The 27789-nt window shown below is 39.2% G+C and overlaps 1 protein-coding gene across 1 annotated transcript in view; it reads left to right on the top strand.

Annotated features, from left to right (window-relative positions):
• TAGAP (T cell activation RhoGTPase activating protein) overlaps positions 1–27252 on the top strand; it is a 158045-nt gene extending 130793 nt beyond the window's left edge. Inside the window, exons 5-14 of the mRNA XM_075597758.1 lie at positions 17716–17757; positions 19523–19607; positions 19733–19786; positions 20467–20533; positions 21432–21592; positions 21771–21932; positions 22454–22563; positions 23163–23358; positions 23944–24058; positions 25367–27252. Of these exons, the coding sequence (XP_075453873.1) occupies positions 17716–17757; positions 19523–19607; positions 19733–19786; positions 20467–20533; positions 21432–21592; positions 21771–21932; positions 22454–22563; positions 23163–23358; positions 23944–24058; positions 25367–26625 (2251 nt within the window). The 3' untranslated portion in view covers positions 26626–27252. The remainder of the gene's footprint in view (positions 1–17715; positions 17758–19522; positions 19608–19732; positions 19787–20466; positions 20534–21431; positions 21593–21770; positions 21933–22453; positions 22564–23162; positions 23359–23943; positions 24059–25366) is intronic.
• Positions 27253–27789: the final 537 nt, after the last annotated feature.

Raw genomic sequence — 27789 nt, forward strand, 5'->3', positions numbered from 1 at the left:
GGTGAGTAAATAATCCATAGTGGTATATAGAAAGTGGATTGACAGCCACACAGATGAGTCAAAGAAGCCAATACTTGCCAACTATAAAATAATAGCAACCATACTTGGAGAAAATTGCAATATGAGCCATAAGCAAAAAAGCTCTAAGTTTAGGCAAAAGTAGAGAACTTTAACACATAATTAGTGTTGACAACCCCTCAAGTAACCTACATGGATCCTGATTATCAAAAAAAGACCCTCATAAAGTAAGAACATAAAACAGTTTCAATAATAGAGCTCTTATTGGCAAATAATAATATAATCACAATGTATATTCGTATTATATATACATACAATTACGAGTAATGTGGAATAAATTAATTCCTATATAGAAAAGTTATCAAATGTAAATTATATTATTATCCATTATTATTCCATTGTGAGCTATACTCAATAAATGCATTGCTATTTGGAGTTGCCCTGGAATCTCTTCATTTTTTTTTCATAAAAACTGGACCCTGGCTTTGCTCCTGTTTCTACCTACATCTCTCTGATTCTCTCTTCAAGGACTGCACGCCCTGAAGTGACTGGATTGTCCTGGCAGTAATGGGCCATAGCCCTGTATTATTAGTATTGTACTATATTACCTCATACTAGCACTGTTTAGTATATTATACCATTATGGAGGAAAGTATTAAGGGCCAATCCTTGTGGTTGTCAAGTGGACACAATTAGGCACCTGTTACTCCTGGGTTATCAATTCATGTATGGACTGCCTTATTGGGGACATTTACACAGCACTCTGGACACTTATGGATTTATATAATCTACACAGAGCATACATGTGATTCTTGAGCACCATTTTCCTCCCAATTCAACAAAGTGTGATGCTTAACAGATTATATAATTATGTAATTTTTGCTAACTGGGAAACTACTTGGTCCACTGTTGTTCATCCTTTTTTCAGAATCTATGTGCCATATTGTAATAACAAGACAATGAGCCCCAAAAATCAAGGTCTCAGACATGGACTGAATTACCACTGAAATATAATAATGTGTGTCCCTGATTATTCCTTGATTGTTGGTGCAATATGTAACTCACAACTAGTGAATGTATTACCCCCAGGGAAAAAAACATAAATGCTGCACACAGGAGTGTTTAATCCCTTCATTGACAGGGCCATTTATAAAATTGTTCACATACCTTATGTGCATCCTTTTAAAAATATGAAGGTTCAACCTTGCTTCAAAGTAGGGTCAGATTTCATGCTGGTAGCCTGATATATTGTACCTTCTAAAAGAATCTAGGATGAGTACAAAAGGGAAACCATAAAGTGCCAAATTTACTCACATGTGCTACTCAATAAGACACCTTCCATGCTGGAATAAACTTTATGGCCCCATTCAAGTTAATTGACCATAAGGATCATATTTACTAAGTGCTGTAACTCCATAAGACAACTTCTGTGTCATAAGACACCTTGCCGCCTATATTTATTAAGCCCAATAAATACACAATATCCCAGCAAGGTCAAGAACCCCAAAACCCAAGTAGCAGTTTTTTTCATGTTCCTGTTATGACAGACCCAATGTGGTCATGCTCCCTCCAGCAGAGGTAAAAGAGAATTGTATCAGGTAATGTTAGGACCTGCAAATTGGGTATGCCGTGGCATGGCTGTAGGCTTATAACGCTTTGGCCAAAGGGTTTAACTAAATGACCCTTACTCACGAGAATATCAGCACTGAAGTATAGCAGTATGAATTTTGTCACATTGGATGTAGCGTTGGTCATTTCTGTCTTTTCTTATATTTATTAAGCCTTTCTAGAAGATGTATTATGGAGTAGCACTGCTTTGTAAATATGACCTGAAATTGAGGAATGCTTACTGTCAACTACAGTGCATGTAGGTGTATGTTCATTATATCCAAATTATTGAAGTTTGTTTGTGTTTGTTTTCCCGTCATTGAGGAATGGAGGAGATGGGTGAGTGAGTAAATGACAATGGATTAGTAGCAGCAGTGCGGAAGTGATGTGGCTGCAGTACAGTGCTTAAGAGGGGTAATTTGCAACTGCTTGCAGATGGTAAAAATAATTAATATATTGCCCTTGTTTATACAAAAAACACAGCGCACAACGCTCATAGTGCATTAAAAATTATATATTAGTAACCACAAAATAAAGGTGAGTATTAAGCATACATTTAGATAGAAAAAACAATAATTTCAGGGTTAATGTTACCCAAGCACCAATGGACGCCAATAGAGATGTCGTGGCTCTCTCCTTCTCAATCCCTCAGCCTCGGGGTAGGGCCTGGATGGTCTTCCGATCGGTTAGCTGTTAGTACAGCCCTCAGCCTCAAGGTAGTACTTAGGAGGTCTCCAGTTCAGCTGAACAGCAGTACAGCCAATTCGCCGTGCCAAGCAATAATGTCTCTCACTGTTCCAGTCTCTGTAGCAGCGGAGCACACGCTGTGGGGCGTCTGGATTCAGCGCTTCCGGGTTCGTGACGTCACACGATCGCGACTGGGCGTCGCAAGTCAGCAAAAGCACCGGGCTGGTTCTCACGGGGTGGTTGGTAGTGAGGGTTCACAAGTAGTCTTTAGTCCAACGCGTTTCGAGACCACAGGGAATAAGGACTCATCAAAATCATATCACTTAAATACCCCTCGCTTGTCTCCGATTGGGCCTTCAAATGGGAGTGGCAACCAATCATGAGGTAGCGGGGAGGAGTCAAGTTACTCCAAGCCTACACAAGTGTATACACGTAGCCCTGGGTAACCTATTACAATACAATAAACTTTATTAAACATGAATTGACGCACAAAAACGTATAACAGTGTGTGGTGACTCTAAAATAAAGGAAAATAATATTAGTACACAAATATAAAGTACAGCCGCATTTACAAAGAAATTTATAAAATTAAAACCATAGAATTGGATTATTATATTGAAAAAGAAGCATGATTTTTTTTAAAATCGCCATAGAAAATATATGTAATAAATAGATAACTTACAAAATATAATTCATTTAAAAAACAGCTCAAGGTAGAATAAAACTGACTATTTCATATCAGCTAAAAAACTAAAAAAAGGAAAGAATTATCTAAAACCTCCAAAAAGCTTGAATCAATATAGGGACCATATATCTATATCCTCATTGAGACCTCCTGGATGTAGTGTGCCTAATTTATGTATCCAGAAGGTCTCCTGGAAGGACAAATCCTTAACCCTATCACCGCCCCTTCTATTATGAGGGACATATTTAATGCCCTTAAAGCGCAAAGACGAGGGGTCTTTATTGTGGTGTAGAGTGTAATGCTTCGAGAGACTATGTTTAAAAATACCATTCTTTATATTTCGTATATGTTCTTGAATACGTATTTTTAATTGACGCTTAGTGCGCCCTACATACATCAAACCACAGGGGCACTCAATTAAATAAACAATATGGTCAGAATTACAGTTGATAAAATCTGTAATTTCATAAATTTCCCCAGTTTTTTTGGATATGAAATTCTTGCTGTCAGTGTGTAAGTGTTTGCACACCGAACATTTTCCGGGGTATTTAAGTGATATGATTTTGATGAGTCCTTATTCCCTGATGAAGAGACCCCTGTGGTCTCGAAAGTCTACTTGTGAACCCTCACTACCAACCACCCCGTGAGAACCAGCCCGGTGCTTTTGCTGCCTTGCGACGCCCAGTCGCGATCGTGTGACGTCACGAACCCGGAAGCGCCGAATCCAGACGCCCCACAGCGTGTGCTCCGCTGCTACAGAGACTGGAACAGTGAGAGACATTATTGCTTGGCACGGCGAATTGGCTGTACTGCTGTTCAGCTGAACTGGAGACCTCCTAAGTACTACCTTGAGGCTGAGGGCTGTACTAACAGCTAACCGATCGGAAGACCATCCAGGCCCTACCCCGAGGCTGAGGGATTGAGAAGGAGAGAGCCATTACATCTCTATTGGCGTCCGTTGGTGCTTGGGTAACATTAACCCTGAAATGATTGTTTTTTCTATCTAAATGTACGCTTAATACTCACCTTTATTTTGTGGTTACTAATATAATTTTTAATGCACTATGAGCGTTGTGCGCTGTGTTTTTTGTATTTCTGTTTGCTAATAGGGGGTATTTGAGCCATCCCTGGTGCCACAGCTGCAGACGTTCCATATACTCTACGTGTTAAAAGGTCACCCTTTTTTTACATCACTATATCACCTCACTTTTATTGATTGTAGTAGCGCACTAATTTTTCACATTTTCTCATTGCCCTTGTTTGGCTTGAGATTGTCCCTCATTGAATTTATTGTATAATTCAAGATGAATAAATACATTGATAGGATATATACTTGTAATATACAAACTGATCTGGCCTTTTTTCTTTCCAAATAAGAAAAGTTACATTACCCCTTTCACCTCTGTTGCTCTCTCTTGCCTTAAACCTTTTCCCCCTTACCTGTGGAACACCCTCACACTCTGCATATGCCAAGCACCTTCTCTTCCCACCTTTAAGGCAAACCTTAAAACTCACCTCTTAAACAACAATAATAATAATAATAATAGTATGTTATTGTATAGCGCTGCTAGTTTTACTTAGCGCTTTTACAGAGACATTTTGCAGGCACAGGTCCCTGCCCCGTCAAGCTTACAATCTATTTTTGGTGCCTGCGGCACAGGGCGATAAAGTGACTTGCCCAAGATCATAAAGAGCCGACAACGGGAATTGAACCAGGTTCCCTTATTGGTGCTCCAATTGACTGTCCCACACCCACAGTCACTCCTGCCAATGACTGCCATCTACTGCACTCATCCCCTCACCTGCTGTCTCTGTAAATCTCTCAACATACCACTTCGATTGTAAGATCTCCGGGGCAGATATTTCCTTTCCTATTGTCTGATCTTATCTGTTGCACTTATTGTACTATAATTCCTTGTACTGTATTGTCTCTCTTGTAAAGCACTAAGTATAGCTGTGGGCGCTATATAAATAAAAAATATACATACTGTACATACATACATAAATACAGTATGACAATACATTTTAGGGGGTCTTATGATATTACAGTGGTATCACAAGGGTTGGTACTAGTGACCTTTATAATGACCAGTGGATGCCACCACTTGTTGCTTGTTTCCCATGAGATCACATTTACAGATTTCAGGGAGTTGTGAATACAATGAGGACAGAAGAGAAGAGGAGAACTTCCTCTTCTGTTTACAACGTCAGGTTTTAACCATGTGATGGTTACACAAGAGATCACAGGATAGGGGTGTTGGCAGTTACCTTCCAGCATTGTAAAGGCTAAGAGGAATACAGTATTATGAAAGTTTCTCTGCTGCAAAACTGGTGTATAAAACAATGCTACATATTATAAGGAAAAAAATACTTCGAAAGCAATAGTATTTTCTAATATGATTAATATCAATCTTTTTGTGTCCTGATTTTGCAGATGGGGGAGTTTAATAAACAGTGTCCTTAGGACTCAGTCTAAGGTGGAAAGTGTACAAAGGGGAAAATTATAGCTTGTTGGGTTTCCATGTTAGAAATAGAGAGGGAAGTTGGACTTACTGAATATAGGCAAATTACTGCAATTCTTACACAGCTGAAATCTTTTAGAACAACTTCAGCCTACATCTGTGTCGTCCCAAAGGCAGCCAAACACTGTCAGCCATTTGCTGCCGGTAACTGATGTTACAGCTGCTGTTAGAATTCCAAAACACAACAACCTTCTGATCCCCCTGTGCCCTATGATTCCACTTACTCTTATAGCTCTTATAGCTTGTAAGCACCTTGGGGCAGGGCCCTCATTACCTACTGTAACAATCAATGTTAATGTTTGGTATTTTATTGTCTTTCGTCCTTCAACCCTATTGTACTGCGCTACGGAATATGTTGGTGCAATAAAAAATAATCATAATATAGGAAGATGTGACCTCAATGTGCATCTGTACTTTGTAGCAAAATGGAGAGTTATCATTTGAAGCAAAAGGAGGAGCTACGTGACAAAGATGCAGCAGCAGTTATTCGAACATTTCTCAGAACCGTTTTCGTAAAGTCTGCTGTATTTCACGTGTGATTGACTCGTTATTCTTGGCAATGCCAGCGTTAACGCGGGCCAATGACACCAATCACACCTGTGTTTAGCATTGTTGATTTCTTTGAATTACCTGGATTCTGATTTGTTTGGGTGCCGTTCTTTGCCTATCCGCCAGGTGGCAAAATGAATCCCCTTTGCACTATCCAGTGCACAGCACAGTTACTGTACTGTATGTGTCAATTTGCAGTTGTTTAAAAAACAGATAAAAAGAGAGTCCACCACAGTGATCCATTGTAAAATGGCTTTTGTTCACTGAAGACGTTATCAAATGTAGGCGTTTTTCATAATTTAAGTATCAAAGCACAATGTTCGGTACATTATTCTCAAATGCTATGCCAGCACAATTGCTGAATAGACCCAACCTGTACACTCAACATCATGCCAAGTCTTTATTCAAAACTGAACGTCAGTTACGCATGTCAAATATTTTCTGCAATTAATGCTGGAACAGATAAGAAGGTGACTTAGCAGAGATATATCATCATATCATTGAGAACTACAATTATTTCACATTTTCACCTAACCATCGTGGGTGGAAGCATTCGATAATGCAAACTTTAACTAATGAGGATTGTTTTTTTCGCACTGCCCCTACTGAGGGAGATAGCAGGGGTTACTGGTCCCAGGTTTTGCCGGTATGTTTGCTGATGGCAACTTCAAAAGGAGAAAGGTCGGGTTTAATCCATTTAAGATTCGTATTTCCCGTCCCTGCAATGTACCAACCCCGGCTTGCCAATACAATTGCAATAACGGGCCGATCGTCACTGAAAACCTGGTGAACCCACCTGATTACAATCCTTGCTACCTGACCCCATCTTTCAACAATGATTGCTACCTGGCCCCGTCTGATGACCAGCTTCAGCAGTCAACTGTCAACTATAATGCAGACGATATGAGTGACCCCAGCATCTACGCACAATACACCCCGGCTTGCCAATACAATTGCAATAACGGGCCGATCGTCACTGAAAACCTAGTGAACCCACCTGATTAAAATCCTTGCTACCTGACCCCATCTTTCAACAATGATTGCTACCTGGCCCCGTCTGATGACCAGCTTCAGCAGTCAACTGTCAACTATAATGCAGATGATATGAGTGACCCCAGCATCTACGCACAATACACCCTGGCTTGCCAATAAGATTGCAATAGCTGGCTGACAGTCACTGAAAACCTAGTGAAGCCACCTGATTACAATCATTGCTACCTGACCCCGCCTGATTACAATCATTGCTACCTGGCCCTGTATGACTACCAACAGTCACCTGTCAACTATAATGCAAACGACATGAGTGACCCAGCTTCTGTGTGCAATACACCTTTGGCATTGGCTCATCTCCACCCGGTTGGCAAAGTTTATATTGAAGGTAAATATAATGTACTGTACTATTCAGTGTTACACTATACAGTATTAGCTTTAATTCCCAATGACACTACAGTAGTGTACAGTATTCTTGTAGACATGCACTATATAGCACAAGTTGACGCATGCGCAGTACAGGAAATAATAGCATACTTTATTTATTTTTTCCAGAAAATAAACTTTGAAATCGAGCAGCAAAAGATAAGGATGAAGTTCGATAGAACTCTAATTTCGCTTTTTAAAACGTTGCCTTTTTTACTTTTATACAGTCCGTCACTATTACCAACTTTACGCTTTTAAAACTTTGCCAAGCTAATATTTTTCACAACACATAACAATGTGCACTGTAGTACTGTACAGAATGTGATCGATTCAATTACTGCACATGTCATAGCCTGTACTAAAATTATACAACAAGATGTTTTTTGATTTTACAGTATTCCGCTTCCTGATTAATGGAAAACACTACTGTATGTTATTGCTTTCTTTTATCAATGATGTTTCATTTTGCAGAATACAGTAATTAGACTTTGCATGTGTAATTAATTCAGATAAGACACCCCAAAAATAAATATTAATAACTAAATAAATGAATAAATAAAGTCCTACATTGTGATTTCTCAAGAATGACTTCACTGCCAATGTTAATTTCAAGTCAGAAAAAAGAAAGAAAAAAAAAGCACATTATCTTTGAGCCTTTGATTCTTGGCTGAGAATTGTCTTTGCCGTTTTCACACGCATGTGCCTGGGTGATAAGTCCTGCATTGTGATTTCTCGAGAATGACTTCACTGCCAATGTTTATTGCAAGTCAGAAAAAAGAAGAAAATAGAAGGCATATCTTTTTTTTTCCTCGACAAGGGCTTAATAAAAGAGTAATTTTAAGAAAACATAATGCGATTATTTTTTTTATATTTTATCTATTTTTACATTCATAAAATCACTTCCTTTTTATTTCTTTAGGAGGTGGCATTCACTTTTTTTTAAGGAGGGGAATATTTCAAAACCTTCAAATTTGAGTATACTTGGTCTGCTTTTCATACAGTTTATGGAAATATCAGACACACACAGACACATGTTCTCAAGAGAGTTTAAACTTTTATTACATTTTAAAACAGTTCAAATGATTTTCATTCTACTGTAATCCTGCTGCGCACTCATCACAGCTTTAGCCATTGACGGCTTAACTTCATTGCACCTTTCCCCCCCACCTCACCCTCCCAAAGCCAAGGAAAAGGGTATTCTACAGTGATCTCCACACCTCCCCCGGCCATGGGGTTTAGCTGATTCACATCCACAAATGTTTTTAATCTCAAAAAATAGACAGTTGATTGTTTAAAATTATTTCATTGTTTAATGCTTATTATCTATTTTGCATGGCTGGAGCTGGGCAAAGAGAACCAGGGCCGCCAACAGAAATCATGGGGCCCAGTACAAATGAAAGGAGCAGCCCCCCCTTAACCCATAGTGCACCTACCTCGCCAAAAAATTTTTTAGCGCACAACTTTTACTTAACCCCCCAATACATATAAAAAATACACCCCCATCCCCCCAATACATACAAAAATATCCTCTCCAAATACATATAAAAAATACACAAATAAAAATCAGACTTACCTTGTGGATGGTCTCAGGTCAGGCCCGGTGTCTGCGGGGTGGGGGGTGGGCCGGTGGCTTAGGGAGGGCCGGTGGGCCATTAGCTGGTACTGGGGGGGGGGGGCAGTGGCCGCTATTGGGGGGGGAACTGGTGGCTGCTACTGGGGGGAGCCATTGCCATGGGAGGGCCGGTGGCTGCGAAGGGGGTGCAGTTGCTATGGGGAGGCGGGGGCGTTAGGCCGGTGGCTGCAGGATGGCTGGGGGGGATGGTGGCTAGGGTTGCCAGGTGGCATGTCCAAAAATACTGGACACAATGCTAAAATATGCGAGACCCTCCCAATACATATAAAAATATAGCCCCTCCCCAATACATATAAAAAATACCCCCACATCCTCCCAAAACATATAAAAATACCCCCCAATACATATAAAAAGTTCCCAACCCCCCAAAACATATAAAAATACCCTCCAATACATAGAAAAAGTTCCCAACCCCCCAATACATATAAAAAAACATATAAAAAAATATACCCCAACCCCCCAATATATATAAAAAATATACCCTCCCCACCCAATAGATATAAAATATACCCCAACCCCCCCAATACATATAAAAAAAAATACACCAACCCCCCCAATACATATAAAAAAAATACCCCAACCCCCCAATACATATAAAAATACCCCAACCCCCCAATACATATAAAAAATACTCAAACCCCCAATACATATAAAAATCAGACTTACCTTGGGGATGGTCTCAGGTCAGGCCCGGTGGCTGCGAGGGGTCGGTGGCTGCAGGGTGGTGGTGGGGGAGCGGTGTGCCGGTGGCTGCCGGGTGGGGGGCGGTGTGCTGGTGGATGCAGAGGGCCAGTTGTTGCGGGGGTGGCCAGTAGCTGCGGGGGGTGGCGGTGTTGCGGGGGGTGGCCGGTGTCTGCCCCGCTGCAACTGTCTGTCCCATGCTGCTGCTCACATGCGTGCCAGGCCTCCCTCTCACGCCGGCGCGGCAGAAACTTAGCCCAGCTGACTTCCGACGCAGCCGTCAGGGAGACTCAGCAATTTTTTTTTATTATTAACGGGCATGCAGGGGTCCTGGGCAGGTGAGCCCCCTGACTCATGGGGCCCGAACGCCAACTCTGGCAGACCCCCCCTGTTGGCGGGCCTGAAGAGAACCCGCAGGAAAAAACCCTCCTTGGTGCAGGAAACTCTCCGTCAATACTGCCAGGTAAGACACAGTGCTCCAATCCATGCATGCCAAGTCCCTTCCCCCCAAACTCCCAAAACCAATGTAAACCTCTAGTCCTACTGTAAAGTTCTGTACCCGAAGCAATGCATGCTTTGTCTCCTACCCCTCCCCCTAAAAAAAAAAGCAGAAGATATAGTTCTGAATAATTATGGTCTGTACTGGTGTCATGGACCTTTTAGCTCCTTTTAGCCTTTTAGTCGAGGAAACACAGAAACAATTTTCACACTAGAATGTAACATTGTTGTGGCAATACTAACTTGAAAGTCTGACACTTAGTATACTGTAGCAGCACTAGTACACGCTGGTTGAATAAGTCCTGTATGAGTAGCCAATTACAATTAATCGGTGACTCTTGGCATACAGATCATGCTGAAAACTTGAGAGAAGATGTAGGCATTTTTTAACCATAATGTACAGTGCGATTGATAATATAGAATATTGTCTCTTTCTTTAAAGACCCAGATGTCCAAGAAGCACCAGCCATTGCGAAGAACGAAAAGACAAGATTGTACATTTTGAAGAAGAAGCGACATGGCATTGTTATTATTATTTTCCCTTTATTATCTTTCCAAAAAACAATGTTCATTCTTTAAATATACGTTTTGTGTGCTCATGTTTTTACTGTCTAGACACATACAGCAGTACTATACCTAAAGTTTTAAAGGCATTTAAATATATAAAGATTTTTAAGACAACTCGCGTTCGCCCATTTCAGTTTCTCGGCGGTATTGCAAACAACGCTAAAATGCTATTTTCTGCACTCGATCAAAAGACTAGTAATCTCGTGTCTTAACGTGAGAATATTTTGAGAAATCACGCACCATGACCCGGTAAGCAAAAGGATACAACGCGTGAAATGTTCGAATAACGGCCGCTGCATCAGTATAGTGAACTTGTTTTCATACTGTATACAGTATCTTTGTCTTCTTTTTTTAGAAGTGAATACACTTCAATGTCTTAGTTAACATCCTTACTCTTATCTGCCAAAGAACTCATATCAAATGGAAAACATGACAAATAAGTTTCTTACATTTTATATGGATGCCAAAGGAAAAGATATTCATTTTATTTATTTATAAAAATGTTTTACATTGAGAGTTACCTCTCGTTTTCAAGTATGTCCTGGGCACAGAGTTATGATGACAGATATATGGTTACAAATACATAGTTACATTAATTGAAGGGTGACTTGGGGATTTATTGACTTTACCTAATACAAAGGACTATCAGGGTTCATTAACTAAAAAGTGGTACAGTAACTGATAATGTAACAGAATATGGCAGATTTAGAGTTGTCTGATGACAGTTAAGACATAGTGCAAACTCATTGTGCTTGCCCTACATAGCAGTTTTCTCCTCATTAATATAAGACCTGTGTAGCATTTTGCCCCTGGCTATGGGTTTACTGGCCCTGGCACATAAGTCCTGGTAAGTGCAGGAAGTGTTAGGGTTAAATCCTTTCTCGTGAGCCAACATGAGAGTCCCGCAGCACACAACTAATTGTATCCGAATGTAGCCATAGCCAGGTGCAGGCTAGTAGCCGTTGAAAGCATCATGCTTGGTGGGGGTGGTTATAGGTGTCAGCACCATAGGGTGATGTCTGTTTTTCCCTTAGAACTTCCCAGTTTTTAGGCAGAGTCACTAACCCCTCCCCCCAGGTATACAAAATGTCTGTGGGTGTGTGGGATTCCAGGATGTAGCTTGCCCCATAGTGAGCAAAGTGGTTCTACTTAACCCCATCAGGGGTGAGGAGGTGATGACTAGCCCCAAGGGCCTCAAACCTTTAGGGAGCCTAGTTAAGGACAGAGACCGCAAGATGCGAGGGAAAGTGTTCATCTGTAGTGTGTGACGAAGTACCTCTCTTGCGTGGAAGATGGAATCTGCTGGCCTGCCAATAAATGGTACAATGTTCCCTGTCTCCTGTCTAATTACTGGAAAGAGGTTCCCGTGGGGTCCATTTCTGCCCCTGGCAGATCCCTACAGGATGGAGGCTCTGGACCAGACGACGTTCCCTTGCCTTTCCCGATATCAACGTGGAAACTCAGGCTTACTGACAGACAACAGGAGAGCCCATATACAGTAGCACCAAGTATACCCGTAACAGCCAGATCCCCCTCGGGGAGGGGGGAAGAAAAGAGACACCCCAATTTAGAGTTAATCAAAAATAGGCTCAAAACACTGTTTGCGTGGGGCACGTTAAGCTAACGACTCGACTCCAGTGGAGGCGTCTGTACCTTATTAATTGAAATGAGCTTAACGCAGGCATTCACATGTTAAATTACACCTGTCTTATATTAGTGGACAATTTTTATTTGGATTAATGGCTGTTCTTAATTTAGGAACACTTAATTAGGCACCAAAGGTGCAAACTTATACTAAAAAAAAAAGAACCCACCATTTCCAGCAACTTATGTTTGAAAGCCACGGTCGCAATTGCTAATTTTTTCATACGCAGTCACTATTTTCCCATCAGAACCCTGAAATATAGGTCTCTCTCTCTCAAAACTCATATTTGAGCATCTGGATGAAAGTGAGTGCAAGGCGTTTTTTAAGCCTGGAACACTTTTTAAGACTAATTTGCAAAAAGTAAAACTTGCCAAGAAACGCCATAATCGCAGTGAGTTTGAACTTTGGTGAAATGTTTTTCCATCTCTAGTTCTCACTGTCACCTGGTCTCTGTCCATACGATAGATACTGTAAATATGTCGGGTAAATGTGTATTTCAGTGTATCAGTCTTACAAGGAAATATGCACACGTCTTCTTACTCTGTCCACATCAGACAGTTTGTGAGCTGAATCCATGCACTTTCATTGAAATTACCTTTTTAAAAGAATAGGGAAGTTCAAAAAGGTGCCTTTCAACAGAAAGAATGAGAAGTAACAAGAGAAAACAAAGAAATGGCAATTTGATTTAAAACATCTGACTACCACATTAGGTAACAGTTTTAACAAGACTGGTGCAAAAAAACACAAAACATTGTTATGTGTGTCGCAGCGTATGTAAATATCAGTTTGTGTATGTATGTGTACGTACATATGTATGTATATACCCAGGTCCAAATTTTGGCATAGGCCTACAAGGTCTGGGTCAAGGGTAGCAAATTTTGGGGCAGCCTGTGCGGAATTTACAGAAGCCCTGCTCTCTTGTCCACAACAATTAAACTGACAGCCGGGGAGAGCTCGGGGCCTCTGTATAGGTATTTTACCTTCTGCAGCGTCACCCTCGTCCTTCTGCAGCGTCCGGCAATGTCAACTGTTGACGCGTTGCCATGATAACCTGCCGTCACATGACATCCAGTTGTCATGGAAAGCATTGCCACATGACATTGCGGCATCATTTGACGTCACAATACCGCAGAAGGAGGAGGCTGGCAAAAAGGTACGTGGCAGCCTATGGGCGACATCATTCCAAAACCGACCCTGTATATATCTAAATATACCGTACAGTATATATGCATATACACATGTATGTTATGTGCAGATTATCAGTGAATTTAGGGATGCATTTATTTTAATTGTGTTTAAAATTATTTTGCAATTACTATATAAATTCTAAATTGCAAACTACATATAAACAAAAATGAAAACTGTTACAGTTATGGTAAAATATATGAAAACCTTGGAAAATACTGTGAGTCCTTTGAAGTAATAACATTTTCAAACGATTCAAACAGAAGACCACATGTTGATTCAGTCTTGTTTTTTAGTACTTTTTACCCAGATTGAGAGACAGTGTTAAAGATTAATAAACACACAGATACCAAGCAAGCTCGCCCCTCCCCACTTTACAAGTTGGCAGGTCAGTTTCAGTTTGCTGGGTTACGATAGATCAAATGTGATAATTCTTCTTCTAATTAGAGAGGTAAATAAGAATTTTAACTCAGGTAGTGTTAGGACCTGTTAATGGTCATGCCTTGAAAGTGGCAGCAGGCTTAAGACACTTTGGCCAAAGGGTTAAACTAAATGACCCTTTTTCAAGAGACTATATAGGTATTTCAATGTGTATTTTTGGCATATTGGATGTAGCACTGGGCTTCTTTGTTTTTTGTTGTATAGTGTTAAAGATTCCTCAATACTTTCTGAACAAAGGATCAGCCTCCCAACATGGTGTAATATTGTAAATCTGCAGAGGTGGACATTCACTAAGGTCCATTGCAATCGAAGTCAATGCCAGATCGGGTGCATTATACCACAATGGACTTTAGTGAACCACCCTCTTAGTTTGCTTCTGACAATCACTACTTATTTCAATATGTTGAAATAATGCAATCATAGAAATGTTAAAATGTTGGGGGGGGGGAAGAGAGGATAGAAATGTAAAGATAACTATAAGATAGTCATGTTTGTATTTTTTTTAACAAACATATTTAATAGTTTGCCAGACAGTGAGTCAAATCAACAGAAATAGGGGAGTATCGTGTAGGTGTGTAACAAGGTGACGATGAGTACTACTGTTTATCTAAAATCATACTTAATTGGAGAAATATAGGTATATTAAAGATGCATTGAAGAGAAAGCACTTACCCTATGTATATTTGCTCATTTGATATTATTACTATCAGTAATTATATTTTTCTACTTATGCCTACAAGTAATCCTCTGAACGGTATCAACAAGGGGACATGCAAGATGTACTGTTTTCTTCCAATAATGCAGCAATGAGTTTACAGTGAAAAGAAAAAAGCATACATAAAAGTGCTAAAATTAGACCTTAAGGTGGTATAGAGCAGTGGTATTGAAATGTGATATTCTGACCAGAAAACATGTTAACCATTATAAACAGTAAAATGGATGTAAGTCCTATTGAACACTAATCAAAAGGAGACAACTTGCTGTACAGTAATGAAAACATCAGGCAGCATCTATGTCACGGGAGACCAGTACTTTTAACACCTTTTACCTTCCGGGATCAAATCACTAGGCAGGACAAGGTAGTGGAATAAAATGGAGATTATTCTGGTAAAACCAGCAGACATACAGTGAAACACAAAATACAAGAAATACACGCTTAATTGGAGATCTGGGGGAGTCTCTAGCCTCACTAGGTGCAGGGTGCCTGCTTCAGAAGGCTTACCCTGTCTGCTCCATGTGCAGGAACACCACGGTACATTCTCCGGGAGAAATACCTGGTGTTCCTCGCTGGCCAGATCTTCGTGGTTGTTACAACTTGGCTATGCTTCTCTGGCAACTCCGTGCTGAGTGCTTTGCTTTTCAGAGCAAAGCACTTTTGAAAAGCTCGCCAGCGTTTCCCCGGACCAAGTCCCAAAGTTGTCTGGTTCTCCGATCGGGCAGTTCCCTTACATAGACCTCACTGTCCTATGTTTAACATGGAAGACGGGCTGGCGGCCAATCAGAGAACGGATCCTAACAGACAATCACAAGCTGGAGGCTCGTTTTGCTATACGCGTCAGAGAAGGGGGGTATCGAGGGGCTCAGGTAGCCAGTGAGCGGGAAATTCAAACTGGCCAATGGGAACCGTACGCAACGACTTCCCCTTGCCAGCCCCATACCTCCCACTGGGTAGGCTCCACCAGGTCTGGGAGAACAAAGAGGCTCCCCCGCGGAGAGTCTTTGTCTCTGGACCTGGTACCCCGACCTTCGCCACTCACCAAACGGCCCAACACCTCTACTTCCGTCCTCCCCTTTGATCCAGCATCTCTATGCAGACAGCCTGGCTGTTCGAATTACCAGGGCTGCCTTCATAGAGATGAATACACATTTTAAAAGTACATTTTCTTTCTATAACTTGGACTCAGGAATTTGGGCTATAAAACTTTTGGCCCAAGCCATGTTTTAAAACCAAGTTTTGAGAACTTGCTGTCAGGGAAAACAATAATTCATAGGGGAAACATAGGGGCATTAGGGTGCATACGCGTACCCACAAATCAGATGCGATTTGCAGGTTGAATGATGGGACAACTGGTAATGTTGCCCCAAAACATTTTACACACCTTTTAATACTTTTTGTCCCCCAGTATTCACTATTAGAGTCCCGTTCCCGAAGTCCCAGTTCTGTACCAAGGATGGATAAGGGGTACAAAGCACACACCTTGTTCCCAGTTTATAGTGCTGATAAGCCGCCGGGGACCCACGGTTTTTAGCGGTGACCAGCCGGGCTTCACCTTTATTATGAAGGCTGGCTACCCCCACCATCACAATCTATTATTGTTAAACTTGAATAAAAGCTTATTGTGCATTGGGCAGCTTAGAGGTCCTAACAACTGTGTAAAAGTAATTCTTCTTTGTTTTTCCTTAAAAAAAAAAACAGCTGAAAGTGGCACACTTTAGACTCAAATGCAGATCCTTGCCCTGAATCTTTGCCAGCAGTGCAGTTTCATTACTGTATGATGTGCGACTAGAGTGAAGCAGGTTTTAGGTACCGTCGGAAGATATGCATTCATTCAAGAGTTTATTTTCTTTATTTAATCAATATTCCCAGACAAACAGAGTACTACAGTATCTGGCCTTTAATGCCCCTACTGGAGGAAAACCTTTAACCCAGACAAGGCATTAATGACTAAGTAATGTCATTTTACTTTGTGTGTTATTAATATTACAAGCTAGATTTGTTTTAATTAGCGTTTATTTTGATGCCATGTATTTTAATGTTACCGGGTGTTATGATCTCAAATATTTGGCCATTAGTATGCCATTAATGGCCAGAATTTAGGCAAGAGTTGTGTGAATGTTTTCAAATTTATATTGCAAAATTCCGTTTGCAATTGTCGTCACCTTAATTTTGTAAATTTGTGCAATATTTTAATGAAAGTTCACATTGCTCTGCAATGCGTGATAAAACGGGCAAACTGCTAAATCTTGAGACTTTCGCCAGTATTTTGACAAAAAAGCACCATATAAAGGGACATGTGACCAGTTTGCTATATGCTTCTGCGTTGGAGTTTGCCATTTTCATTGAGTTTCAACGCCTGGTGAATCTTAGGAGACCTCGGTGAAATAATGCTTGATTTCTGAACGTTCAAAAGGTTAAACCTATAATGCATTGTGTAAAATGGAAATGAAAACACCAGTTACTAGTGTTACATTGGTGGTGACAGAATGGTGCAGCTGTCTGCATGGAAGAAATGTTCTTCTTATGCTGCTTACCTTCTGGCATTCCCTGAGAGGTGGTAATTTAGCCTGTGACGTAATGGGAGTCAATACCTGCAACGTCTCAACATTTCCACTAGAACAGTTACCTTACATTAAAAAAAAAGGGTCCTGCAAAAGGAAAGAGGAAGCCGGGGTTTCAGTGCAGAGTATTGCTGTTGAGCTGCCCACGATGATGCTGCTTCCTGTCTCCGTGACTCTGTGAATTTCCACCTGCCCCCTCTGTAAAAAAAGGACCGCGTGGAGGCAGAGATGTTTAGTCTGCCTGTGGTTTACCGTGAGTTTGTACCGAAGTGTCATGCAGTGTGTCTTCTCCTCTCTGCAGTTCCCTTGACGTAAAAGAGGTCTGGCTGGATACTTTTAATTGGTAAGTCTTACTGTATATACTGCATTAAACGTTTCATTTTAAACTCCTTATACATCAGATGGCTTCAGAAGAATTAAAAATGAATGGTAGCAATGAGACGTCGAGATGGCTAATCAGCGAACATTTCCTTGTGATGTAGACGTTTCCTTTTTATTCAATGACTATATTTACGTTATTTAAGTTAATTTTGTATTGTTTAGTGCTTCATAATGTTGAATTGTATGCTGTGTGCTCTGCTCTCGTGTTGTGTTAACATACCCGGCAGAAGCTGAGCAATTAACTGCTCTGCTTTATAATCATCACAAGTGTGGAAAGAACAACTAATGAATGATTTCATTGTATTCTTGGTCTCTGACATTGGGTATGATTTAGTGATAAAGCAGCATGTCTCAAGTACTGCATGAAAGTCGCTGTATTAAAATGCATGTGATGTTACTGTGGTGATATCCATATGGTACATCTCACATAAAACACATCCAAGTGACATCATGTGCTTGTTACCTAATGTATATCAGACTATATATTTTGCTCACGTTGTGAGTCAGTGACATTATTTATAGGGCTTTGGTTAACAACATCCAAAATCTTATCTTTGTTAGAAATATATCCATTAAAATTAAAGCACACACAACTAACTTATGGTGTGTGTGTGTGTATATGTATATAGATATATATATATATATATATCTATATATATATATATATATATATCTATATATATATATATATAGATATATATATATATATATATATATATATATATATATATATATATATATATATATATCTATATATCAAATATGAAGTGTGTACCTGTTTACCAATGGGACCGCTGTAAAAAAAAAGATTGAAAAACTTTAATTAAAAAGCAATTGCATATCAGTGTTTAACCTCTTAAGTAACAGAGGGCATACATACAGTGATTTGTTTATTCACTGCACTTTGTGTGGGTGTTTATACAGATGTAACTGTGTGGCTAAATCTAAGCCCGCTGTGTACTACATTGGAAAAAAGCAATTCATGATGCTGAGCTTGGTTTTGGTTCTTTTGACATTGCCTTGTCCCAATCCTTTGAGCCCCGTTCTCAAGTGTCTTTCTGTTTCTGTATTTCCTGCGATTCTGAACCCTAATATAAACAGGGCAGTAGGGATTGCCATTAAAACCGCAGAAGCCAAATAATATATTCTAATATTATGAATTTTGCTCTAAATGCATTTTGCAGGACACTTTTACCTGCCAGGCAAATGTGGAATATAATAACAGCAGCACAGCAGAAGAAAGATCAGATAGTAGCATCAAACACTACATCACAATGTTTTCTGGTAGTCAGTCGCTAACAACAAGAACACCCTGAAATAATGGTCTCGGCTGCTTTGTAGACTATTTTTCATTTTTTTTTAAAAAAGTTAAAAAAAATTGAAAACTGCTTTAAAACATACCCAGCTAGTAGATATTACAATACATTCATTTACGTTACTACTACAATTACATTATTCCTTACACATGTTTTTGTCATTTAAACAAATGCAGCTTTATGGTAAAGTTTAGCCTCTTGAGTGCTAAAGGTGTCACATTATCCAGGAACTACTTAGCAATGTGGTAGAGCAGCACTGCTTAACACTGTCATGCCTGTGGGACTCACTGTATGTATTGTATTAAGCCTTGAGCTCAGTTATAGGCCTCCCCATCATGCAAAATGTTTATTTAATAAAAGGCACTGACACCTCATGCTCACTGTTAACCACAATGTGCACTTTGTTTGCAGGCAGATTAGAGAACTTGGGGGAATTGTGGGCTCTAACATTCCCTCTGCAAGACTACTCATGAAGGTGCTCACAGGCTGCAATGCTGTAAGTGGTTTTCATGTATTTATTTTATTTTTTTGGACCATGCTTTTCATATAACGGTGAAGTTGTTTTTTTTTTTGTGGAAGCAATTTTTGGTTTGTTAATTATTTCCTGCATTTTCATTTCAGTCTAAAGCGCTCAACGTCAACAACATGGAGACCTTAATTGAATGCCATACAGAGGTGAGCTATTCCTTTCTCCTAAATGGTATTTTACTACAAAAGATATACTGTGCTGCACATCTTGTTTACGTATATGCTGTGATACAATGCATACGGACCAACACTTTAAACAGAATCAGCACCTGTTATCTTTTAAAAAGACAACAGTCATGGGCAATTATCTCTCCCTTAATAATGCATGTATAGTACATTTTTACACTTTAAACATCTGTATTCAATTAGAAGGAAAATATATACTGCACAAGTCCCAGTTTGCTGCAGCAGTACAGATAAATTGGTTTTATGGCTTCTGGATGTAACTAGATTACTTATGGCATAGCTGTTGACAGGCATTGTTAATTATTCATAGATGTGGCTCATGAACGTTTAACACACAGGTTCCTTCTTGTACAACACAACTATGAACCAGTTACATATGGAACTTGGTGTGGTGCCTCTTTCCAATCCTTGTGTTGCTGGGAATCGTGTAATGCAAATACATATGAGGAAAAGAGAGGGAGTTTATATGATGTTCGGTAAATGTAAATGATAGGCATTGTTGAAATACAACTCAATGATCAAAATGACATTACAGAAAAAAAGAGATGATTTGAAAGATATTAATTTATTTACTCATGGTCTTGTTCTACAAAATTGACATCTAGACATCCAGCAATAATATTTTTTTTTCTGTTATTCAGGCAGATGCCAAGAAATTACACTTGTTGGCAGCAATGTATAGTGATGAGAGCATCTGCCATCTGATTGGTGAGTTTTAAAAAAATGCATTTCTCCTTCTCTCCCTAATTCTCACTGATAATCAGTCTAGCTCTCCTTCTGTAATGAATCACTCCCTTTGTAGTAGCTTTTGTACTACTCTGTTAGAACAGATATATTAACGTTGTTTGTGTGTATAAGTGCAACTGTGACAAGTTAGTTAAACAAATGTTCAACCTTTCAATTATAGATAAGTTGAAACAATCTACTTATGGTTGGATAATGTTTTCGATTTTTGATGAAAGTAATAAAAAATTAGGCGCTCTAACCCACAATTAGAGAAACATGAAGAACATGTGAAATCATTTTACCTCTTTCACTGTTCTTTAGACTACTTATTATAGTGATGCCAATAGCATTTTAAACAGACTGTCGTCAATACATTATTAACCTTCACAATGTATTTTGCTAAGAGGTTTCAGAGAGTAGTGTAATCAGTGGAACCCACGCTACAGAATATGACCTTTCCTACCACCTACACCACCCAATGTATGACTTGCATCACCATTCTTTACTTACATCAACACACTTCACAGCTTCACCGCTACTATGCAACATTCCAACTATGAAGGGATTACTAACTTAAAGAAGGGATGAAAGTATTTGAAAAACCTTCATCTCCCAGAGTCGCTGGTAGTGCATACAGTATAATAGCAACAATTTGTCAGCTCCTCCGACATCGCATTGCATTGCGGGGTCCCTTGGCAGCAAAGAGATAAAGGGATGAGTTTAGTTACATAATATAACAGGTGAAATGTTCTCACCATAAAATAAAGTATTTTCCCCCACATATACAGTATACCATTTCTCTGTGAATAAAATGTTGCTTTTGATGTGGTTTGCGATAAGACAATTCTAAACATATTTTTGTCTCCATGGGATTCAACAGAAAACAATAAAAAGAGGAAGGCTGTGAAGTCCTGGCCCTTTACATGGAGACGAAGTTCTACTCTGTCCGATTCTTCACTGCCGCCCGAATTAAAAACCACTTTATTTGGCCAGCCACTATCTATTGTCTGTGAAGAGGACTCCCTTCCCAAACCAATACTTGTAAGCAAACCATATGACATTATTGTTTATGCTCCGTACCAAATACAGCAAATGCATTAAGAATATTATGCCTTTACTTCGGCTATCTAGATATGAATATGTGTCTCTTCTCTGTAGCAGAGGTTGCAGTTGTAAATGTGCCCTGCTAATAGCTGAATTTCTATCTTCTTTCCCACAGGACATCCTTACCATCCTGTGCCTGAAGGGCCTGAATACAGAGGGAATTTTTCGGAAAGCCGCAAATGAGAAAGCACGCAAGGAGCTGAAAGAAGAACTGAACTTTGGAAGGAAGTTGGATTTAGAAAACAAACCTGTGCACTTACTGGCTGTTGTATTAAAGGTACAGTTAATTCGATACACATCAAAGGTTATATGGGGAAGTTATTTTATAGATTTATCCATTTTTTTAAGCATTGCAATATATTTTAATGATAATGTATCAGACATTTGGTGATAAATTCTCATTTACTGTGACATGTTTGCTGACTCTACAAGGCTGCCATGTACTGTAGGCCAAGGGTGGGCCAACTTCAGTCCTCAAAGGCCACCAACAGGTTATGATTTCAGGATATCCCTGCTTCAGCACAGGTGGCTCATTCTGTTAATCAGTCAAAGATTGAGCCATAGATTGAGCCACCAGTGCTGAAGCAGGGATATCCAAAAACCTGACCTGTTGGTGGTCCTTGAGGACTGGAGTTGGCTACCTCTGCTGTATGCAATGTTAGATTAGTGGTTAACTACATTGTCATGTGAGCTATGATGGATTCAGCTGGTTTCACCTTTTCCAATACACTTCTGGATATGGTTTCGTTTGGCAGACACACAACACCCATGCTAAATAAAATCCCTTTTCTACGGCAGGACTTCCTTCGAAGCATTCCGCACCAGTTGCTGTCATCAGAGCTCTACCATGAATGGATGGCCGCGCTAGAAAAGCCAAGCTTCAATGAAAGAGTGGAGGAAATGAAACAGTGAGTTAAATGATTGCCTGGGCTTCTAACCAAATCTTTTCCTAGACAAAGTAATTTACAGGACAGTTAAACAGAAAACGGTATTCTTTGTAATCTGTTTTGCGATAATGGAGGGCGATGACATCTCTGAGTAGAGTACAATAGCATCCATGAATACTTACATGTTGGTGTGCAAAACGTCCAAGTTTTCGAGGGAAAAGACACAACAGCAGTAGCTTGTGTACTTCTTCTTTAAATCACACAAAATGAACCTATCATTGTCAATCTACATCACACAATATAAAAAGGTTCCGAATCACTACACAAATGATTGACAGAATAGCTGTCTCTATCTTGACCTATTGTTTTGGAAATTATTATTAAAGGCTTAACATTGAAAGGATTCGTCTGTCAAAAAACCTGGTGGTTAACCAGAGACTAAAAGTCAGCAAGTGTCAAATGGGAATTTCTGAATGGGAGTTTTTTCGTCAAAACTCTTTAGCTTGGTTCCCCTTTTAAAAGGAAGTTTCCGTTGCTATGGTTGGGGGGTTTTGAAAACGGTTTGGATTGGATTATTTTGCAATAATTCTAACCTCATTCTGCTTCTTTTTTTTATCCAGTGTTGCAGATAAACTGCCAAGACCAAACTTGCTTTTATTACAACATTTGATCTGTGTTCTCCATCATATCAGCAAGAATTCCGCTATAAACAAGATGAATTCGTGCAATTTAGCTGTCTGCATTGGACCAAATATGCTCATTCCAGAGCATGACAAAGGCCTTCCCCTGGAAGCTCAAAAACAGATCAATGATAAGGTAACTCTTCCTTTTACCATCTTTATAGGGTGGTTTAAATCTTGCTGCCTAATGCTGGAAAAAGGCAACATTATACACTTGTATTTTACCATTTTGAAGAAATAAACTACACATTATATTACATATGGAAAGTCATTGTATCACACACAACAGGGCAATTTCAAAAGTGCTAACTATTTACCTCTCAACCCATTTGTAAGTCAGCATAATATTAATTAATTAGACTGTAAGCTCCTCGGGGCAGGGACTCCTCTTCCTTAATGTTACTTTTATGTCTAAAGCACTTATTCCCATGATCTGTTATTTACAGTATATTATCTGTTATTTATTTGATTACCATGTGTATTACTACTGTGAAGCGCTATGTACATTAATGGCGCTATATAAATAAAGACATACAATACAATATAACTATTGACAACATGACTCTAAATCCTAGTATCGCAATTCTCAGTTTTCCATTGAAAAGCAAGAAGATGAAATATTCTAGATTGGGATTAAATAAACTAGGATCTGGCCACAATCTCATTATAACATTGGGATTATCTACTAAATGTGTGCTCATTTGCTATGTTTCTTTAACAGGTTATTACCTTGGTTGAGTTCTTCATAGACAATTGTTTTGAACTATTCGGTGACAACATATCAATGCTAATCAGTGCACCAGAAGAGGATTCCTTGGAGAACATTGATGGTCCAGGTATAAACTCTTTATATACTAATGAAATAATGTTAAGTGTATGATGAACTCTGGGGATACATCATATTAAAAAAAATTATGGATCAGATGTTGATGCATTTGCAAAGCACTCCACCACCACGGTGGAGTGCTTTGCAAATGCATCAACATCTGATCCATAATTTTTTTTAATATGATGTATCCCCAGTTTTTGGGAGAAAAGTGGACTAAAGTAGGAAAGACTGTTTTAAATCCCATTACCATTTTGAAGCAGCAATCCGCTCTGCTCACCATAAAAAATATATATTTCTCCTTTTTGCTGTTGCAATGTCTGCTGCTGTTTTTAGCAATCTGGAGATATCAGTTAATGAAAAGTTGCATCCCATGGAGGTTAAAATGGCTGCTGTCCTTATTAAGACAACACAGGTTACCATTGTAGCAGCTGATGCAAGTGAAATATTAAACCATAAACATCAACTTCCAAGGACTAAAATCAGTGAGATTTCAGGTTGTGGGCCGAAAATGACATTTTGATGGACACATACTGATTTGTATCATCACTATGAGTCTATTGAAGTTTGTTGGACATATTAACTAAAGTCCAATAAGTGCATTTCCAGATGAAAACAACCCTTTTTGCATGAATTGTATCTCAATGTATTCATTAAGCTACATTGTCATACATTTCCTTTTTATATAAGGAGGCAATCCATGCAATATCCTACGTGTGTTTTGGGATTTTTTTTGTATATAAATGAGTTCTGTAGTATTAATTATTACTTACTGAATTATTCTTTTATTTTTTTAAATTCAACTCAATGCAATTTTAATACGTTTTAATATACTGAGCATACTTTGCTTTCTATGGCAGGTTTTAACCACCTCACCAGCCGTGCAAGATTTTTGCGACACTTTCCTGTTTGTCACAATTTGTTGCCAATATTCCCAGCAGTTTGAGCTGCAAACTGAAACAATAGATACAGTAATATTACCTTAGTAATATAAGAATACTGCTGAGTTGCAGTGACTGAAGGATTGATTTAAACGGAAACTCAGCCATTTAATGAACCCTGGGAAGCAGGATCTATGCTGATCGATCACAGGATAGCAAATAGATTGGCAGCTTAAGTAATTAATTTGCAATGAAGATAATCAAAGGATGTATACATTTAAACATTTTTTTTAAGTGCCACTTGGATTGCTTCTAAGTGCACATATAAAAACAGAGGAAGGATATTTATTTTGTATATGGATAGATAATTGAAAAAAAGGTTTTGCCTCAACTTGTTAGACTAGTTGAAATGTAATTATTGTTTTCCTCTCTTATAGAATTGTCTTCTGCTCATCAAAATGATTCCGCCTATGACAGCCCTGACCCAGAACTTGAATGCCACACTCGGATTATCTCAAGCTATCAGCTTCTGCAGGAACACCAGTGGAGACATGACAGGTCTGGTAGTGAGGAGCTCCTAGATCAGGATCTCCCTGCATCTGCTGTTACACGGTTTAAAAATACAGTCAGCAGTATGGACAGAAGGTGCTCAGAGCCAAATATCTTCCCAACAAAAGATATTATGAAAAATGTGGTTGGCCAGAAGCTAACAAGAAGCCATGATGATGCTACCATTCGTAATAAAGAAGCACATTTAAGTGATGAGGAATTGTCTAAGCAGGTGCCCGAGGAATATTGTTTTGCACCTCTCTATAAGAAAAAGAAGCCGAAGGGCCTGAAAGTCAATACCAGTTATCCCGTAGATTTGTCAGACGATTTGTTAAATGGTTTTTCCAACTGTTCTCTGGAGAGCGCTTACTCAGACTGCTCTGTCTTTACAAGCTCACCACTTGTCTCCCCCTCTAGTCCCAAGAAAAATGTCTTGCCGAGGCACCAGTCATTCTCAACAAAGTGCCAGGATGGAAGTGACACAATCACCACAGGCATAAAAAAGCATGCAAAGTCCTTTTCTTTTGTGACACACAAGAAAATGCTGACCAAGACGCAGAGCTGGGGACCTGAAGGAGAACATGCAGGTTTACAGCGAAACACATTTAGCAGCAGTTTAAGGAATAAGAGGCAACCAGAATGTGTCAAAACATTTCAGCAGCCTGAAGTAGTAAGGCTGAGAAGGCAAAAATCTGCCCGCTTAATTTCAGTTGATGAGGTGTTTAGACGGGTAGACGAAAAGAATCCGGGGAAGCCACCATCATATGACGAAGCCATCCATAAAAACATGTGCCCCAATGTGTCCTCATTCAAGAGCATGACAGTACATACAATGAGAGCAACTGTTTCAAATAAAGACTGCTTAACACCTAATTCAACAAATGAACACAACATGGACAGCTCATGCAGGAATAGTGTAATCCATTCTGACAATGGACACCCATCAGAAAATGAAGTGCAATTAGGGGATTCTCCTGTTGACGTAATTCAACCTATCTGTGTGAGTGGGGAAATTAGAGCTATCCGTGGAAGGGCCATGTCAGAGTCTTATCAGAAAAACAAACACGAATGCTTCAGTCGGCGATGTAGCCAACCCCTCTTTGAGATTTATGATCAGATCCAATATGCCAAGGAATCGTATGTTTAAGTGGTCTGGGCAGCTGAACTTTGCCAACACCGACAAAAGGCCATTGTGTAATTATAAAATAAGATGTGTAGAAACATCTTCCAAGTGTACCTATTGTAAAAAAAAAGAGCATAGTTGTATTGTACAGTATGTTTATGTTGTTTTTGTCTCTTGCACAAAATAGAAGATTTGTCTAAACTAAACGAATCATGCATCAAAGTCTCCTGGCTGCAAAACTACCGGTAGTATAAATATCAGATTTATCAAAGCGAAAATCCTATTGAAGGCAATTTTCTTTGATACAGTAAGACTGCTGTGTTTTGTTTTTTTTACACCACTATTGAAGATAGAAGGCTTTGATACATGACCCCCAAAGTCATTTTAATTGACTGGATAAAGCAGTATATGTATTCTAGTGTTTACTAATAAGACACTGCAGTAACCGTCTTCATGCACTGTATATACTGCAGGTATTTATGTGTGTTATCAAATTTTAGTAGCACAATGAGAATGACTGTAATTGGGAAATTGTTCACGTTATAGTCCACGCACTGGTCTTAGTAAAAATAGAATGTGAATTTTTAACAATGGATACAAAAAAATTCTTTTGTATTTTCACTACAATAAAGCACTTTCATGTATATCCAATCAACTGTTTCTATTAATTTCTTTGAATCAATGCATGAGTTACACATTATTACTAAACATGTGAACGGCAGTTGTTTGGCCTTGATGGAGCGGGTCTACTTCATCCTGCTTTGAAGGGATTAATTTGAAATTCCAAGCTACGATACGCTTGGAGATTGCTGCTCTAAAGGTATAATATTCCGTGGGATTTTTTTCACAAAGGGGTTATAGTCATTAAGAACCCTTAATAGCCTTTCAAATGAATGGTGGTAAGGATTGTTAATGTTTATCGCACTTTTCTGAATAGACCTCAGTGTTTTGACAGATAAAATAGACTTGTGATCCTTTGTATGTGAAGGCTGAACCACTGTCCTTCTGATTAGCTTATGCTGCACACCGCTGTAATAAATTTGGTGTCTTGCATCTACTTTGTGACTCACCCTCACTTTGCAAGGTCAATAAATGACAAGAGCAAATTATTATGAAGTATTGCCTAGGTTAAAATGATTATAAAGGAAATGCAAAAATGCATTTTATAAGTTTTTTCCAACGTGCTAT

The sequence above is a fragment of the Ascaphus truei genome, chromosome 4, assembly GCF_040206685.1.
Source record: "Ascaphus truei isolate aAscTru1 chromosome 4, aAscTru1.hap1, whole genome shotgun sequence".
In the NCBI taxonomy this organism is placed as follows: Eukaryota; Metazoa; Chordata; class Amphibia; order Anura; family Ascaphidae; genus Ascaphus; species Ascaphus truei.